Below are 13,033 nucleotides of genomic sequence, written 5' to 3'. Positions count from 1 at the left end.
ACAAGCTGTTCGTGAGGCCCCATTCTAAACGAACAGGTGGTCGTTGCAAGCCTCGTTTGTTGCTGTTCGTCAAGCCAGACAGTCTGGCACCTGCAATCAATTTCCCTGACAACTTAGGCAGGGATTGTGCGAACTCTGTCTGAACTCTTGCTGTTGCCCTAGAAACCCCAATCTAAGCCCAATTCAAGCGTGGAGCTCCAAATTTGTTACAAGGGAGCAAAAAGCAGGGGGGAGGGGGGCTCCCAGCTCTGGCTTAGTTTGCAGGCAGTGGAGAGGGAGAGAGCTGCTGTTGGCATTTTGATAGTGTGCATTGGAACTTGAATTTTCTTTGTGTGGTGGAATAGGGATCTACCCCTTCAAGTTCCAGGGCTGCTGCCAGGCTCTAAGCCAAGCTATTATTTATTATTGGTACCTTTCCTGCAGCCTGCTCAGGTATGGTTTCTGGGAGTGGTGTGGTAGGGATCTACCCCTTCAAGTTCCAGGGCTGCTGCCAGGCTCTGGGGCCAAGCTATTATTTATTATTGGTACCTTTCCTGGTGCCTGCTCAGGTCAGGTTTCTGGGAGTGGTGCAGAGCCTGCTGGCCCCCATGAACAGCCAACCACGAACATGTTCGTGAACAGGGCCATGTTCATGGTTGTTCGTGAGTCCCTGTTCGTGGATGGCAATGAACAATGAACATCACGTTCGTTTTTCTTTTCTGTTCGTGCCCATCTCTAACTGAAAGCTGTCCTTGAAATGCTTTATGTATATGGGCTACCTCTTCCCATCTATTTCTTCATTGTGCGTAAACATAAAACAACTCTTATACAAAGGTAAAATTCCATTGCTTTTCTCATGTGAATAAAACTGCTAGGATCTCTTCCTAGGAAAAGAGCCCTAGGTTCAGTATTTGTCATATCCAATTAAAAAGGAATCTGGGGTAGTATTGCTGTTGAAAGCCCTGGTCTGAATCAGTATAAGGCAGCTCCAGATGTTCATATATTCTTCCTTGAAGAGGCCTTGTGTGAATACAGTCACCTCAAGACCTGTTTACAGAACTGGCTGAGCACATGACAGTTTTAATTGCTGCATTACCAAATGCTGATTTGCATGACTGCATACAAGATGTACTGACTTCAACATGGATTGCCTTTTTATACACTCATACCTCAACTGAATCACTACAGATCAATTACTTGAAAATGTCAGTTTATCATTGACCCTAAGGAATGGTCTTCTGAAATATTTTAACCAGACACTTTAGGAAATTATATGCTGTGCTTAAACTGGAGTCCATTTTTTAAAATTTAGATATGGATTGCCTCCTTATGCAAGTTCAGGTGGATCATAAGTGGCGCAGTTGCACCCCTAGGGCCCCTGCCCTCAAAGAGTGAGGGAGGGGGTGGCCCACTGTGGGATAGAGCATAGCAGCACCCCTAGGGCCTGTCCTTTGTCTGGGGATGGGGATGGGCTAAAGGTTTTATCTTAAAAGTTTAAAACCTTCAAGTGAGAACTGAAAACAAGTTTCGCTCTTTTAGAGAAACTGTTGGTCAGTATAAAATAAATGTGGTGGACCTTTTTGTCACACTCTCGCAATCAAGATACAGAGACTCCTCCTAAGAGTTTAATGATTCCTTTCATTAACATGGACTCTAGTCTTTTTCATAAAGTGAGGTACAGGCTGCTGTTGATTTCACCCATGTACAGGCTGGCACCTGCAAGAGACCCTGTTCAGATGAGGGAAGCTGCCATGGAGGGACATAGGGAGGGAGGCAGTCCCATAGGTATGCTGGATATACATCTTACCACACCAAATATTTAAGGGACAATAACCCTTTTGGCCCATTTCTTAGGCTAAAACATAACTCATCTGAGAACAGTCACTACATCAGGGAGAGGAAGTCCTTGTGCAGAGCCTTCCTTAGTAGAGGCTATTCCTCCAATATTATTAACAGAGCTATATCGAGAGTGACTGCCATCTCCCGACAAGAGCTTTTCAAAATTAGACCTAAGGAGCAGGAAGCTAGGGTCCATTGGGCTCTAGATTATACTCCCTTGGTTGTCCAGAATAAGAGAATAGTCACTAGACATTGGCACTTGTTAGCAGACATTCCAAGCTGCAAAGACTCTCCTACTGCTGGTTTTAGGAGAATTAAAAGTATTAGGGATCTGGTAAAACATTCAGACCGGCGTTCTCCAACCAACAACCCTTCTCCCCTTGTGGGTCATTATAATTGTGGCCACTGCTCTGTTTGTCCCTTGGCACTAGTGGGTAAGGAGTTCAAATTAAAGGATGATCACTTTAACATATGATTAAGGGTATTTTCTACTTGTCAAACAGTGGGATTTGTATACCTGATCATATGTGGCTGTGACAAGCTGTATGTAGGGTACACCATTAGACCACTCTGTATGCGGATCCTAGAGCATATGTCTAGCATCCGTAATCGCACCATGGAAGCCACTCTAGTTAATCACTTCTATGAATATTACCAGCAAGAGAATGATTTCAAGTTCACTATTCTGCATGTTGCGAACAAGAGCTCCCCCTAACAGATGACCAGAGAGTTGGCACAGAAAGAGGCATTTTGGATACACTTTTTGAACTGTGTGTAACCAATGGGTCTTAATAATGAATTTAATTTGTCTTGTTTTTTATAAGTGTGCAATATCCCCTGGCTTCATTTTCTTTGATGGTACTGTACCTTTAATTCTGTCCTTATATAGTCCTAATTGGGGCAGGAACCTCTGTGCACGGCTAACTATTGTTGTGTGCCAACAGCAGACACACAATAAAATCCATGTGTTTGTGTGGGTGAGTTACTTTTTACATTCAACTGGAGGATTCTGATGTAGTCATTTGAGAGTAAGAACCATTTGGTTTTGTATTTTCCTTGTTTATTGTAAGTTGATTCATATTATAGATGTATGGCAGATTTAACGAACAACCCCTGAGGAAGTTATTTCATGAAACAAACAGCAAGGTAGCCAGCCCCTTGTCGGGTCATCGGGGTCCTTCCCCTCGCATTTTGGCTCCACCTAGAAAGAGAAAACATTTGAAAGATTAATTATTTATCTATCATCACTTACCAGTGATTTATGACATTTCTCCTCTTCTGCTCACCTGCCGGAACAAGAAAAAAGAACAGACTTTAGTATGGTGTCTCTGGAAACATACTCTCATTATTATCACCAGGACTATTTAGCCATCTAAAAACTTTTGTATGTTATTTATACAGGATATGGATTTTGATATATTTTTGATATGAAATTGGCTTACTAAATATTTTGATATGTATTTCCATCTTTTGTATATTTATTATGTATTAGCACTTGCACTTGGTCACTTTTGCACTTTATAAAAATCATTGTATGGACTTGTCAGATGACAGCCACATAGGCCTGAGTGAGCTACATCATGGTTGATTGGAGTTTGAACCAGAGTCTCATATACTCTGAATGATTGTAAATGGACAAGGAACCATTTTATTAAGTTTTATCATTCCATCAGAAGAGAGATCTACATACCTCAAACTTCTCCAAAGATCAGTGGGATGTACAATTGGAAGTCTTTTCTCTCTCTCTCTCTCTCTCTCTCTCTCTCTCTCTCTCTCTCACACACACACACACACACACACACACACACACAAAACAAGGCAGACACAAATTATAAAGCCAATTTAACAATAAAAATACCATTACAAAATTAAGTGTAGCACATTTACTTTGACACAGCCAACCTGGCCACCTGGATGCTATGGTAACATCGAGACTTGACTATTGCAATGGACTATACATAAGTCTCCCATCTAAACTAACTAGAAGACTCCAATTGGTGCACAATGCTGCGGCTTGACTGTTATCAGGAGCAAGCAGGAGCATGAAGATCACTCCCATCTTGCAGTCACTCCATTGGCTACCCATTAGTTACCGTGTTTAGTTCAAGGTTTTGGTTATCAATTACAAAGCTCTTCATGGCCTCGGTCCAGCATACCTATGGGACTGCCCCCCCATGCTCCTTCAAGGAAAGCTTTGCTCATCCAAATAGGGTCTCTTGCAGGTTCCGCCCTGCACATAGGCAAAATCAACAGCAGTCTGCACATGCGTTTTCTCTGTGGTGACCCCTACCCTGTGGAACAGCCTGCCTGAGGAGTTCAGGAAAGCCCCCACTTTCTTGGCTTTCCACAAAAGATGCAAAACTGAGTTATTCAAATAGGCTTTTTTACTCAGGTAAGAGGGATGTATTGTAGGGAAGGGATCTCAGATGATGCACTAATAAGTTAGGAACCATAGACTTTACCACTATGTTGTATTGGATTCCTGCTAATACTATGTCTTTGTGAACTTGTATCTATTTACCCTTTGGCATTGTTTATGAAAATGTTCTTGTTATTGACTGTACTAGTCTCACACTGTGTAATTTACCTTGAGTCTCCATGAGAAAGGCGGATTATAAATGTCATACATATATAAATAAATAAATACATAAATTTAACAGTACATCATCACTCCAAATGACTTCCCATAAAAGGGACAGCATCAATATTTTTTGAAAAGCAATCAAGAATTAAACCAGTTGAATGCCTAAGGTAGAAACAAGTTTTTTAAGGGGGCTCCCTGAGTCCACCTCTTCTCTACACTGATTATTGACATTCCACAGAATATTCTTATTTTGAAAAGTGAACAAATGAAAAAGATACACTGTATTGTGGTTGAAGCATCTACATATGAAAACACTTTTCAATGCAATTACTTGTAATTCCCTGTAGAATGAAAGATAATTGCAGCTTGCCCCCAGAGATCAGTCTCAGGGCCCCAGGGCTAAACACCTCAAGTTTCAAAGTCTGGTGTCTGAGAAGCAGCACTGGTCATATTGAAGAACTCTCTTCTGGAAAACTAAAGCACCTCAAGAATTATTAGGTCCAGTAGATAAATTTATGCATTTCTCTTACTCATCAGTGTAGCCTGCATTACTGAATGAAGAAGCAAAAGAAATCCAATGTCACAATGCTTATGGCTGATTTGGGACAAAACTTTTAGAAAAAGTGAGAAAAAAACAAAACTTGTGTATCATAGATAAGTTGAAGAGATATCTTTAGTTTTTGCTTTAAATTGTACTATATGGATTGTGTAAAAAGAGGGTTTATCATCTCTTAAATGGGGTACTTACCAATACTTTTTCATTTCTTCAGTGCTTTTGATTGTAATCTTAAGGACATCCTGGATATAAACCACATTGAATAGTATGGGACATACTTCTGATAACCTGCTACCTGCTTAGGATTGATCCCAGTTTCTCATAGTTTTTTTACTAATTCATTGTGAGTTGAAGGTCTTTAAATGGCAGAAACAGGTGAATTAAGCAATTAAAATCAGATGCAAAAAGAAAGTTCTCCCTTGAAAATTCTGAGAACACCTGTAAAGATAATCTGTAATAATAGCCATTTGTTTTGAGCTGTATTGTTCAAGTAAAGTCATACTTTTAAAAATTTTATTCAGCATGCATAAAGGTTGGAAAGAAAGTTTTTAAAGGAAAAACCGGCATAATTATGTTTATAGTTATATGGGGCTTTATGAAACTGTTTAAGTCACAAAACTGAAAACATACACAATAAACCTAGAAGTATTTATCGTGTCTCAAAGCTTCATAATAAGCATTATCACACAACATGCCTTATAACATAACCTTGTCTTATTTTCGACAGAGAACAAGCAGAAATGATGAAAGAAAACCATACTATGGTATATCAGTTTGTTCTTCTGGGAATTGTGGACTCTCCAGAGCTGCAGATCCCACTCTTCATATTCTTCCTAATTGTCTACCTCATAACACTGGTAGGAAATCTTGGGATGATCCTGTTAATCAGGCTTGACTCCCGGCTTCATACCCCCATGTATTTCTTCCTCAGCAACTTATCCTTTGTAGACCTCTGCTACTCTTCAGTTGTCACCCCCAAGATGCTAATGGATTTTGTAGCAGAAAGCAAAACTATTTCTTTGGCTGGATGTGCAGCACAGATGTGGTTTTTTGGTTTCTTCTTGGGCATTGAATGTTATCTCTTGGCTTCAATGGCATATGATAGGTATGTTGCCATTTCTAACCCTCTACTGTACACAGTTGTTATGTCTAGGAAACTTTGTGCCCAGCTACTGCTTGGTCCCTATTTTGTAGGCTTGTTAAATGCTATTACTCATACAGGCTTAACTTTTCAGTTAACCTTCTGTGAGTCCAAGATCAATCACTTCTTCTGTGACATCCCTGCTGTGATATCACTTTCCTGCTTTGACACACAACTCAACAAGATAGTGCTTTTTGTCATGTCCTGTGCTCTTGGCACACTTAGCAGTTCCATTGTTATCATCTCCTACATTTACATCCTTGGAGCTATCCTGAAGATACGCTCAGCGGAAGGCCGACGCAAGACTTTCTCTACCTGCTCATCCCATCTCACAGTGGTTTCCATCTTTTTTGGGACCCTCTTCTTTGTATATGTGCGCCCCAGTTCCAACTTCACAGTAGATCAGGGTAAGATAACTTCCATGCTCTACACAGTGATGATCCCCATGCTGAATCCTTTGATTTACAGTGTAAGGAACAAGGAAGTGAAAGATGCTTTGAGGAGACTGATCAAGGGGAAAGGATTTCTCTAAGATAATAAACCATTCACAGGATTGTCTCCAAAATTGTTTCCATTTTTGTGCAAAAACAAGTGTTTTCTTTTATATAAAAGCTATAATGTTATTGTATTGTAGTGTATTTTTAACAGTCCTTGTAAGAGGTATCTTAACTTTCTTTCATTATAATAATCATAACTTTTTTCTATTATGATAATTATAAAATATATACATATATATATAATGTTAAAAATGTATAATTAATATTAGTTAATGGACTAGTTTTTTCATCTAAGTCAATTTGACTATATAGTTTACTAATTATTGGTTGATTTAATAATGAGGTTTTCTTTGTGCTGTATATCTGGCAACTATATATAACTACTCGCTTGATACCTGTGCTTCGCTACAATATTCAACTACTTTAAATCCAGTTAAAAGGTTTATGGGTATATAACATTTTTTGGTTTGTGGGGAGTTTTTTGAATTGGTTTTGTAGTATAATAGCATAGTACCCAAGCTTCACAAAGGTGGTTGAATAAAGCAAAGCATGTTATCCCTATTCAGAAGTCTTGTACCATCTTTCTTCAACTGTCTGCAGTTTCCTTTACCTGATTTGTACCTCAGAACACAGAGTTGCACAGCTAACCAATCAGAGGGGGCGGGTGCAAGCAGGCAAGAGCATGTCAGCCACACAGGAAAGCCAGGCCCCACAGGGAGATTGGCAACCCTAGTGAACTTTTAGGAAGACTGAGAGGTGCATTTTACCTCAGGACACATTCAATGACTCCCAATATTAACAGCATATTGTTTAAAATGTGAGGGTTGGGGGGTGAGGACCAATCAGGCCGCATACGCAAATAGCCTCTGTGTTCCAACTGTCTTGAGGAGGGGAATGAGGTGTGGAATGTTGTGAGCCCCAATCAGCCCGCATATGCAAATGACCTTGAAAGCCTGGCCCAATCAGGGAAGAGTGGCTGAACTAGCATACCAGCCATACAGGAAAGCTGTATCCCTTTGGGAAAACACATTTTACCCCTTTTTACCCTCTTGGCAAATTTCTTAAAATCCCTTCTTAGTGGGTGTTTACATTATGAAAGGAATGTTCTCCCCAAATTTCATGTTTCTAGGTCCAGTGGTTGGGCTGGGTGTTGATGAGTCAATCAAGAAACTTGTCTAGAGAAAGAGAGAGAGAGAGAGGTTATATGGTCATTGTATTTTGACAGTCCTTGTACATAATCATCAATTTTCTCTTTTTAATTTTTGTTCCCCTTTCCCCTTCTCTTTCTGTACTCCTTTATCTGTTTTAAAAATAAAAAAATAAAAAACAAATGTTTTCCATCATTTTCAGTTTTAAATATGTCCATTCCACACTTTAAAACATCTACTAAGAGAGGCCCATGGAAAGTCCTATGAGACGATACCTGTGAGAAACCTTCTAGGGGGGAAAGAGTTTTGTATGTTTCTAATTAATTCTGAGTGTTTTTTTATATAGAGGAGTTATACCTAGAGAAAGATCTGAAAAAAATGTGTTAGGGCTTTACAAAAGGAATTCAGCTACCTGTACAAAAAAGAAGGCAAGATTTAATGCACAAAACATTGGTTCTTTCTGCACTACCTTAGGCAAAATAAGTTTAGATGTGCAGGAGGAAAAAATCTAAAAGGCAACATATGTCTCATTGCTAAACTATCTGAATAAAAGTTACGGTGGGTAAATTTCAAAAAGTTTATTCTTTCAACCACATTCTTAGGGCCTAGCTATATGTTACATTAGCCTTACATCCTCTCAAGGTCCAGCACAAGGATTTTCATTTGGGAAACATGTTTCCTCTATTGGGAAAACTTATATATACTGATGATAACATATAGGTTTCCCCAGGGGGGCAAATAGCAGCTCCACAGGGCTATTTCAGATCAGGAAAACAGTGTTTTGGAAAGACTGAAGCCACTTCTCCTTGTGGGCCACAGTGCCAATCCAAACTAGGGAAACCAGTATATCTGGCCCAAATCCTCATGCTGTATCCAGGAAAGACAGGAGGTTGTAATATGTAGTTAGGTCCTTAGTTCTGCACATGAGAAACCAATGTGAAAGGCTTTTTGATATGAACAATGATAATGAAGTCTAAACTACATGTTACATAAAGCCACGGGTATTTTTTCTCTTACTTTTTATAAAAAACAAAATTCAAGGTCATGAATTTTATTGGAGGAATGGCAGGGGTAGAGGGCTCCTTTGCCCTTTCCCTTTTTGCCCTTTGTGCCTGTTTCAAGCTACATTTTGTCCTGTAGTAGAAAAGATACATGTACCTGTATCTTTCTTCCCACAGACCAAAAAGACGTTTGTGAGTGGGTCAAGTGAAAGGGTTAAGCAACCTTTTCTACCACGCCCAACCAACCCCTAGTGTCCCCAAAGGTAACAGAAACTCATAGTCAATATTGGATTTTAAAAAGCAAGTATCAAGGGAAAAAAACAGCCCGGAGGGAAAGGTTTTAGAAAACTTCTCCTAGGACCACTCCATAGGATCTAAAGGGGAAAAGTCAGGAAATCCCATCATAAAGCTCCCATGTCACAATAGACACAGTCTTAATTCGGAATACTGCGATCTTCTGACTCTTCAGATACTCTGTTTTTAGAAAAAGGTCTTATATTCCACAGCAGCTAGCAAAAGGGCTATGTTGGGAGCAGAAAAAGCAAAGCACCATACCTATGGAAGTTCATCTTAAGCTGCAACCACACAGATAGTGATGTCTGCTCCTAAAACTGTGCTCCCTTTCAGCAGACTCCTTTCCACCATTCTATGTACTCTACCCTCCCCAGATAAAATGTTATCTGTTCTGACAATTTTTAAATCATCTCATTTTGCATAAAATAGAGCAGAATAAACTCAAAATAATTTCATGTAATTTCTTGTAAAAGAGAGCAGCAGCCTTGCCTATTATCCAAAAATAAAACAAGAGTCCAGTGGTAGCTTATTGTTTCCAGCATAAAGTTTCATGAACAGAGTTCACTTTCAAATATGTGAAGTTACATCCATTAGGCAGACAAATTTATAAGCTAAAAATAACAGAACGGTGGGAGGCAGGAAAAGAGCATGATATTGTTATTTAAAAAATAAACACCCTATTTTGTTCCTGCTTTGTCTGAATGTATTTTAACTTAGATGTTGTCCCACAGTGTTTCATGGGACTTACTCCCATATAACTGTATGGATATGACTGCAGAATCAAACATATCAGGGCTGACTCAAAGGTTAACAAGTCCTTGTGGCTGCCAAGAGGACTCTGAATTACATGTTCACTGATAGCCAAACTACACAAGATGAATTACAAGTGTACAGCATGTGAATGCACTTGCACATGTTTCCCCATTGCTTTCCTGTTCACTCGCCCACTGCAGTCACACTGCACTCAATCGTTGTGCATGGACTGGCATGGGTTCCACACCTCTGCTGAGATCTTGGAGCCTGGCCCACCAGGAAGGGGGCATCTTTGCAAAGGGGAGTGAGGAAACCCCACTTTAGCAGCCATGGCAGTGTTTCTCACTGTTAGCCAGAATCAACTCTTTCCTGCCTGTTTGTCCCCAGCCACCTCTGATCTCCATTATTCCCTATGGGGAAAACTATGGGGGCTATCCAGGAGGATGGGGGTGGCAATTTGCAAAATAAATTTGCAAAATTTTCAGGGGACCTACTGCTAACTGTCCTCTAAAGACCTCCCAAAGTTTCAGGGAGATTGGACCTTGGGGAGCCATTTTATGCCCCCCCAAGAAGTTGCCTCCAGCTACTCCATTTGTTCTTATTGCAGGGAAAAAATGACAGCAACTGCAGAAACACATAGATCATGGCTTCCCCGGAATCCAATCTCCCTGAAACTTGGGAGGATTTAGAAGACAGTTAGGAGTAGGTCCCCTACAAATTCTGTGGATTTTGCTTGCAAAATGCCACCCCAGCCCCCTACATAGCTTGCCTAGTTTTCCCTATAAGGAATAATAGAGAGTGGAAGTGGCTGGGAGCACCTTGTTTGGGAAACCATAGAATGCACCCCCCCCCAAAGTTCAATCTTCATGAAACTTAGGGAGTCTTTAAGAACAGTTAGAAGTAGGTCTCCAGCTAATTTGGTAAAATTTGATCCTAAAATGTCCCCCAGCCCCCCAGAAAGCCTCGAATCACATTTCCCATTGGAAACAATGGCCAAATTTTACCCAATTTGCTCCATATTGCTGAGCCAAACTGCAGAATGAGTACCCCCACCACCATGTCCTTTTCAGCTTAATCGTGTTGCCATGATCTTTCTTCCCATTTCCTCCCTATCCCGACCAAAGATGCTGCATGGAGAGGAGGAAGTTATGGGGAAAGGAGTGTGTAGAAATGAGTAGGGAGGTGGAAGTGTCAACTAGAAAATGGGAGAATTTAAAACATGCTCAATTGAAAGCAAAACAGTTTGGGTGTAAACCAGATCTAAGGGCAAAAAGAAGGGAGAGGGAAGCAGAAGCCACCCAAAACCTACGCTTTGCAATGATAACACTGATTATGACCATGGACACTTGCAACCATGACTACACCAGTTACCCAACACGTGCACAGGGCTATAGGGCCCGTGTTCACGCAGCAAAAAATGGACCTGGGCAGGTAGGAACAGACATAATTCTAGACATTTGCATAGCCTCATGTAATTCATCTTGTCTAGCTCAGCTCTGAGAGTCCCATGCTTCCTTGGTAGGTACAGGCCCAATTCAGATTGGGACTTCAGCCCACAGGGAGAAGTGGCTTCAGCCTTCCCTCTTCCACTCTCTTTTCCTGACCTAAAATGGCTCCAGGGAAACTGCTGTTTGCTCTGTTGGAAAAATTATGGGTAGCTGTCATTATACACGTTTCCTAATGAAGCAGATAGCGGCTCCCTCCCAACACACCATCATAATATGGAAACCATTTCTTCAGCCAAATATCTGGAAAACTACACTTGCTTGCTGTTCATGAAAAAGTCCAGCTGGTGGCAATAGTGCACCATAATATCTGCTGCTCACAAATTACAACCTAAGTATGTCTGTCTTCCTTCCTCCAACAATATTTCTTATGTGAGTGTATGACTACTGTCAGCCTGTCAACTTATTTACCAGAGGGCAACTGATGTGAATTGCTCTTGATTTGGGCACTAACTATGTGTGCATCTGCTGGTGAATACAGAATTAAAATAAAAACCATGTACTCAAAAATGTTCAGGAGGTATTTTCTTTGAAGAGCCTGCCTTTTTACAATAAAATAAAGATTCTGACATTAATATATATATTTTTTATATTTTTTTTTATTTTTCATAACTACAAAACACTACACCAGACTATCACAAGGAAAGGGGAGAGGGAAGGGACAAAGGGGGGTGGAAAAGGAAAAGGGGGGGGGGAATGAACTACAAACACTAAACACTACACTTCAATGTTTCCCTTCATACTGTCATAATACAAAAATAGCTCCATAGAATAATGATGGAGTGGTTAATCATACAGAGAATAAACATTTCAAATTCTGATTAAACTTTCCTCCCCCTTCTAGGTCCCGGACGCAGTTCTCTCTGTGCAACTGCTGTTGCGATGCTCTCCTCCTCCTCCCCCCCCTCCGGCTCCTCCTTTTCTTCGTTCTTGGTGCAGCAGAGTTCTGGGTTTTTATTCTCAAAATCCTTTAGTTGATCTTCTGATAATATCTTATAGGCCTGATCTTTATATCTGAACCATATTCCTTCCGGGAATAACCATTTGTACTTTATTCCATGGTCCCTCAGAAGAGCTGCAAACTTTTTATATTTAAAACGCCGTTTCCGGACTAGAAATGGAACGTCCTTCAAAATCTTGACTTTCAAACCCATAAAGTCCAAATCCGCATTGTATGAGTTATATAGGATGGTGTCCCGAATCTTTTTAGATGAAAAGTCAATAATGATCTCACGAGGCAACTGTCGCTTTGTTGCATATTTTGAAGAAGCCCGACGGACCTCCAAAATGGCGCTTTTAACCTCTTCTTTAGTCGTCCTCGCGGGTGTCGCCAGTAGTTCCGAGACCACATCCCACAGATCCTCATTTTCCTCCTCTTTCACGTTTTGGAGACGCAAAATTGTCTGCGTTCGTTCCACCTGTAGCCCGATCAGCTGGTTCTCCACCAACTTCAGCTCCTTTTTTGTAGCCTTCACAAGTGACGCACTTTCCAGAGCAGACTTTTCTGCCCCCCCCCGCTGCTGCCTTAATGGTTTTCACCTCGCTTTCAATTAAGCCCACCCTTTGATCAGTTTCGTTCAGCTTGTCAACAAAGGGTTTTATGGCTTCCACCACCACCCTGCGCACCAACTCTTCGAGCGACTCCCCCTTCTGCAAGGTAGCCGAGATTGACTTACCGAGAGCGGGACTTTGCTTCTTTGCTGCCATTTGGGGGGGGGCGCCAACAAAATTCTGGA

At 40.8% G+C, this 13,033-nt stretch overlaps 1 protein-coding gene across 2 annotated transcripts; it reads left to right on the top strand.

Moving 5' to 3' along the window:
• Window positions 1–3,683: 3,683 nt before the first annotated feature.
• LOC129324444 (olfactory receptor 1009-like) lies at window positions 3,684–6,631 on the top strand. Of its 2 annotated transcripts, XM_054971705.1 has the most exons (2): window positions 3,684–3,695; window positions 5,732–6,631. In XM_054971705.1, the coding sequence occupies exon 2, from the start codon at window positions 5,831–5,833 to the stop codon at window positions 6,629–6,631; it is 801 nt and encodes a 266-aa protein (XP_054827680.1). In that variant the 5' UTR covers window positions 3,684–3,695; window positions 5,732–5,830. The 2 variants fall into 2 exon arrangements, with proteins under 2 accessions (XP_054827680.1, XP_054827679.1); XM_054971704.1 differs by lacking the exon at window positions 3,684–3,695 and having other exon boundaries at window positions 5,699–6,631.
• The last annotated feature ends 6,402 nt before the right edge of the window (window positions 6,632–13,033 follow it).

This window comes from Eublepharis macularius, chromosome 2, assembly GCF_028583425.1.
Source record: "Eublepharis macularius isolate TG4126 chromosome 2, MPM_Emac_v1.0, whole genome shotgun sequence".
Taxonomy (NCBI): domain Eukaryota; kingdom Metazoa; phylum Chordata; class Lepidosauria; order Squamata; family Eublepharidae; genus Eublepharis; species Eublepharis macularius.
The sequence above is the reverse complement of the archived record's forward strand: the minus strand, read 5'-3'. Positions and strand labels throughout refer to the sequence as shown.

Coding starts and splice junctions, on each gene's coding strand:
- LOC129324444 (XM_054971704.1), top strand. CDS start 5,699: ATGATGAAAGAAAACCATACTATGGTATATCAGTTTGTTCTTCTGGGA.